At 51.7% G+C, this 6,000-nt stretch overlaps 2 protein-coding genes across 2 annotated transcripts in view; both read right to left on the reverse strand.

Moving 5' to 3' along the window:
• The window catches only part of LOC130582575 (probable acyl-CoA dehydrogenase 6), a 76,261-nt gene extending 75,926 nt beyond the window's left edge, over nucleotides 1–335 (reverse strand). Inside the window, exon 1 of the mRNA XM_057381371.1 lies at nucleotides 171–335. Within this exon, the coding sequence (XP_057237354.1) occupies nucleotides 171–293 (123 nt within the window). The 5' untranslated portion in view covers nucleotides 294–335. The remainder of the gene's footprint in view (nucleotides 1–170) is intronic.
• Nucleotides 336–427: 92 nt separating this feature from the next.
• LOC130582580 (guanine nucleotide-binding protein G(I)/G(S)/G(O) subunit gamma-11) lies at nucleotides 428–4,188 on the reverse strand. Its single transcript, XM_057381376.1, has 2 exons — nucleotides 3,827–4,188; nucleotides 428–866 (listed from the first exon to the last, which is right to left on the reverse strand). The coding sequence occupies exons 1-2, from the start codon at nucleotides 3,920–3,922 to the stop codon at nucleotides 741–743; spliced, it is 222 nt and encodes a 73-aa protein (XP_057237359.1). The 5' UTR covers nucleotides 3,923–4,188; the 3' UTR covers nucleotides 428–740.
• Nucleotides 4,189–6,000: the final 1,812 nt, after the last annotated feature.

Consider the following 6,000-nt stretch of genomic DNA (forward strand, 5'->3'; position numbering starts at 1 on the left):
CGCGGGTCACGGGCAGGGAACACGCGGTTCCGTTCTGGCACTGGCGGAGGGAAGTTTACTTATTAAAGCACACCCCGAGCCGTTCTGTCGGCTGGCTGCCCTTGCCCCGCTTCGCTMCCGCACGGGCCGGGTGTCCCACGGTCCCGCCGCTCCCCGCTCCCCCTCGGTACCTTCCTGAGGGTCTCCCGCAGGTCGCGGTGCTGCGGGGTGTCCCCGATGTCCCGCGGCCCCGAGCTGCGGCCTCGCAGCGCAGAGCCCAGGCGCGCCCAGCGCCCGCCGCCCCGCAGCGCCATGGCCRCMGATCCCGGTCCCGGTCCCGCTCCRGCCACAGCCCGGGGCAGCGYCCGGGGCGCCCCTGCCCGCCCCGCCCCGTCCCGTCCCTCCTCCCGCTCCTCTGCCCCCCCAGCAAGTCACGGCAGCGCTCGGGTTACGGGCAGGTTTTCTTTAATGCCAGCGAACAGCCATGAAGCGACCGACAAGCGGGTGGCGACAGGGCCCCGCGCGGCGACAGGGACCGGCCACGCCGAGAACGGGGCACAGCCGCCCCTGCCCAGCGGCCGGCGCGGGGCGCGGCAGCTTTCGCGAGGGTTTCTGTATTTTTGTAAGGGGAAATAGAAAATATAAAGAAATCCGCTCCTGTGCTCGTTCGACACGGACCGGCGGCGGTGGGGACACGCTAGTGACTCCCTAGGGGTACAGGAGGAATGTCTGCTCCGGGGGCAGGCGCGGGGTCCCTTCTCCTACGCGATGACACAGCCTCCCTTCTCCTTGAAGGGGTTCTTGTCCTCGGGAACCCCCTTCACCAGCGGGTCCTCGCCCGACCGCTCCTCGATGTAGTTCTTGATCTCTTCAGAGCACTTGGACACCTCGAGGGAAAAAGGACAGAGCAGTGGCTGCGTTACGGTCGTGGGAAAATGTACATCAGAGGAGGAAACTCGTGAATTTACATTCTCTCTCATTCACCTTCCCTCCAAGCATAAAATATCCGGCCACAGCGACAGCACTAAGCACGTGCAGAGTCAGTTTCCTTCCTCTCTTTTCACAGCCCGATATTGACAGAACATGAGTATCTCTGGGAATGTAAATGCCACTCTGAGCTGCAGTTCTGCATAGCTAAACTTGCGTTCTTCCTAATTAGCCAATCTGGTTTTATTAAGCTGCTGSTCACAGTCTGCCCCAGCATCAGCATGACATGGTCAATAGTTTCAGGGTCAGTAACTTTCAATTCGGTTTCAAAGTATTTATGACTTTATGTGTTTTTCCCAAACRAAACATTCAGCAATGATTTTTCAGTGGTAATAAGAATTCATACTTTGCAATTCTGCTATAGCAATGATGCACCTTGAATGAGAGTCTAATTAGAAAAGACAATTTACTTACTGGTTACCTGGGGTTATTTTGAATAATAGAACAGTCTGCTATGTTGTAAGAGACTATAACATGCATAGCACTTCCTTCCCATGATATTCATAGCAGACTAGCACCGATGTAGGTAAGCCTCTCCCCTATGGAGAAGAAATGTGTTTAGTTTCTGTTCATTGGCATGGACCACATGCAGCACATGTGGAAATGGTGTCTGTGGAGTCTGMGAGTGCACAAGTGAACGTCTGGGGCTCCTGAGGTTCCTTGTGCACACACATCTCTTGCTCCCTGTGTCAGCAGAAACTGTCCCTAGATGCTCAAATACCTGTCATGCCTGAGGACATAATCCTGCTCTGTCCCCACCTCCTCCTTTCCAACCCACAGTCCTTACAGCAGCACAGCTGTGCAGAGTCAGCAGCAGGAACCTGCTGTTGACCAGKCCACTAGATGATTATTATTTCTAATTTAAGGCCCCTTCTCTCCTTTTCAATTATATTTTATTTCAAAAGTAAAACTACAAGAGAACCAATGAATTTACCTGCTGTATCACAGACAACAGAGCATTGCCTGTGCAAAATGAAGCTTTGAGCCATCAGAAAGAATGAAGTTAATTCCCAATTAAAGGGTGCATAAAATAAGAGCTAGGTGCCTTACAGCAAAGTTAGACCTACAAATCCCACTACACCTGTCTTGTTCTTCTGTACTTTGCAAACCTTGCTCATTCAAATTGGGATACTTTATAGCACAGTAAAGTTGCATGCCAAAGCATATGCATGACCAGGGGTTGTTTTACTTCAGGCAGCACTACCAGAATAATTTTCACTCATAAGAAAAATGCCTTCTTAAATACACATTTAGAAATTTTTTTTCCATTCAGAAGGACACTTCTTTTTATTCTGTGAATGCCTTAGTGGAGGTCAAGAAAACTTTGGCTGAAGTTTTTACTTCTGCTAACAACAGAAATGTGGTTTCTGTACTTCCCTGTCCCTGTAATACCCATACAGGTACCAGGGAACTGTGGCAACTATAACATAGATTTCATTCTCACAGTGAAAATTCTGTTACAATGCACTGGTAAAATTGAGCATTCTGTCTGTGCTTTACTATAGGAAAATTGAAAAATTTCCATTTTCTTGAAAAATTTCCAGGGTTTTGGTTTATTCCAAAAATGTAGACAAGTATTTAAAATTATTATTATTATTATTATTATTATTATTATTATTATTATTATTATTATTATTATTATTATTATTATTTCAACACCTTTATATTCTGCAGAGTGTACTTCAGTTATCTTAGAATGCTCTGAGAGATGATATAGGTATCTATACCAGTTGGCTGTCGAGCCCTCAATACTGCTGGCGCTTTAGTCTGTACCGTAACATTTACAACCACTGATACTTACAGCCAAAACATAACTTGGCCATTCTTATATTCTGGGCTAAACACCTAGATCTGCAATGTAATTAGTGTGACTAATGCTACTGATTCCCACATAAAAATGTATTTTTAATCCTAACTAGAAGCGTTTATTGAGGTGTAGTTTGCTTCTGCTGGCATGCAGAATTGGAAAAAAAAAAAAAAAAAAAAAAAGAATATTATCTTCCTCGTGGAGCAAGATCAGTTCTGCGCGTCATTCGTCTAGAGAAAATATACACAACCATAAACTTTCGACGGGAAAGTACTTGTGGAAAGGAACGATAAGTGTAAATCAGTGTAAATGTTTCTACAGAACAAGGCTGGGGGCTCACGGCTCGGCACGGGCAGTGCTTTGGCTCCTGCCCTCCCCCTGGGCACTGCCCAGCACGGGGAGCGGGGCGAGAGCGGCCGAGACCCAGCTACGGGCCAGGGCAGGGTGTGGTGCCGCGACAGGGCTCCCCTGGCTTCCCAAGGGAGGACCACCCCTCCCCGAGCACCAGCACGTCCCAGTTCTGCTACACAAGAGGGGAACAGAGCGGGACGTACTCCTCCCTCGCCTGGCACGGCTGCCTTGTGCCGGCCTTGTGCGCCAGGGACGCGAGGGGAGGGGAAGTCAGGGGGTGCCTGGAATGGCCGGGAATGGCCGGGATCCACCGGGAATGGCCGCAGCGGGCAGGCCCATGCCAGCCCCTCGGGCCACTTTATGGAGGGGGTGGCGCGCTCCGTCCCCCCGGCTCCACAGTCACCCCCGGGAAGGACCGGCGCTCCTATGCGATGTAAGCGGCGCTGTGCCARCAGCGCCGTCCCCGGTCCCTGGCCCAGAGCGGTGGCAGGACCCGTCGGTGCAAACTGCGGCCGCCCCAAAACAGCCGGGGCTCTAGGGACGAGCGGTCCCCCAACCCCTGCCCCTGCCCCACCCGACGTGCCCCTGACCGCCGCCCGAGCCCCCGCACCCCTGCCCGGGGGGGAACGAGCTGCTCCCCGCTCCACACCCGGCCCCCCAGCCCGCCGGGCAACTTCGGGCCCCTTCTCCGCGCCCGCTCACCGGCTGCCTTTCCAGCTTCACTTCTTTCCGGAGCTGCTCCACTTCCATTTTCAGTTTGTCCTTCTCGCTCAGGTCCTCGATGTTGATGGCTGGCATCGTCTACACTACCGAAGCGCGCAGGGAATGAGGACAAAAGGTTACGTCTGGGCAGCGAGGGCGCCGGGGCCGKAGCCCCCGGGCGGTGGCGGGGCGGTGGGGCGGTGGGACGGCCGCCCCCGGCCCGCCCCCGGGCTCTCTCACACGCTGCCGGCCGAGTTGCCCCGCTGCTCGGCGGCGGCCGCTTCCTCTCCGGCGCGCCTGCACCCCTTCCCCGCGCCGCTCCGGCCTTTAAACCGGCACGCTAATCCCCCCTAACCGGATCAGAGCCCGCCGCCCGGCCCGGCCCCGCTGCCGGGGCGTTGACACGGGCCCTGCCTGCACAGGGAGGTCCGGCCGTCCCAGCAGAGGCCGGGAGCTGGAAGACCCTCCTGTGCTGACATTCCCGGCGTCACTCTCTACAACACCAGTGCGGGATAAGTGCAGCGAGGTCGGCTGGGGCTTTTGGCCCAGCGATGAGGTCTTTCTCCCCASCACCTTCTCCTCAAGCACCTCCCGGCCATAGAAATGTCTCGTGCTCTGTGCTCACCATCCCYGGGCTCTGTGTTCTGCCCAGCAGCTAAGGCAGAAAGCAGGTGGTGTGCATGGGCACATTCCTCGATACTTGTGCATTACAACTACAGGTGAACTGGATCAAAAGTTAGAGAGGGGAAGGAACCACTTCCATGTTAAGTACCCCAAGAGGCAGCCAGCCTGTCAATGCCAGACATAGAAACTTTTTGGTAGGTATGCCTGCAAAGCAGAATTGCAACTCTGCATAAGAGAGTTATTGTGCCTGCACCAAGGGTCTCTGGTGGAAACATGGAGTTATGGCAGGTGTTGAGGGTGGAGTACTCAATGTAAGGGAGCTGATACATTCAGAAGATGSAAGGAGTTAGGAGAATATTTTCCTGTGGTTGTGTACAGTTTTGAGGTCTAGATCCCAATTAAGGTGCTATGCTTTTAGGAACAGAATGATGTTTGTACAGTGCATGTTTGTACAGCACCTAGCATCTCTCATCCTAGTAGCTGCTTTCCTACAAAAGCAGAATTCTCAATATGAGACTGAGCATAGCAGTAAGCCATTAAAATGGGCTTGTAGTCCTTCTGTTATCTGTCTCTTCAAATGCCCTTAGAGGCAGTTAGCCCTCTCTCTTTCCATCTCTATCTTTCCCATTAAACACACTCCTTTCTCCTCCTCTCYMCKCTCACCAGACATAAGCAGCTGTCAGCAGCATGTAAAGTTTGCGTCTTCTCCAGCACTGCTCTTATAGTGCTCTTGGGGTTTGTATTCATTTTACTTTAGCCAGTTCACCAAAATCAGTTTCTCTTCCTCTCCCTCTGGCWAGTATCTCCTCCTCCCCAGCTGTTGATGTGCAATTTTTACACCCCCATAACCTACACTGACAACTGCATCCCCAAACCGCACCAGCTGCTGGTCCTGGGCCAGCCAAAACAGGTGGAAGGAGCTGGCCAGCCAGAGTCTCAGGGAAGCCTGGGCTGGTGGAGGAGAAACGTTGTGGTGTGGAGAGGCAGAGAGCATAAGATGTAGTAGTGGCAGGTGTAGGGTGYGGGAGTGAGCTGAAGGTGGGCTCTGGCACACCACTGATGTAGGCAGGGTGGGAGGAACTTAGTATGCATAGGTCTGTAGTGGAAAGCCTTCACTGACCTGTCTGCTGACATGACTGTCTCTGCAGATGGCAGTCAGTAACGGACTTTCTACCACTTGCTGTGATAGAAACTTAACTTTTGCTGTAGTTTGTATATTTTTACAGGTGTTTACCTGATCAAGTTATAGCAAAGGAGAAGCTGAATAGCAGCATCCATAGATGGATAGCGGCTTTAACTCAGACTTTGATTTGCATGTGCACAGAGGAAATTGAAAATATTGAAAATTGTGTTTGCATTACAGCATTGACTTTGCTGCTATTGTTTAAGGTGGTATTTCAATGACTTTATTTGCAATTCCAAAAACTGTGATAAAAACTAAAGGATATAATATTAAAGAACATGCATATTAAAATCACTTTAGTTTCCCAGTATTAGAAGGATGACCTTTTGCTTTTTTTTTGAAAATAGAAACTGTATGTTGTTTTTTT

The sequence above is a fragment of the Malurus melanocephalus genome, unplaced genomic scaffold, assembly GCF_030028575.1.
Source record: "Malurus melanocephalus ecotype Western Australia unplaced genomic scaffold, MMel_1.1 scaffold_508, whole genome shotgun sequence".
In the NCBI taxonomy this organism is placed as follows: Eukaryota; Metazoa; Chordata; class Aves; order Passeriformes; family Maluridae; genus Malurus; species Malurus melanocephalus.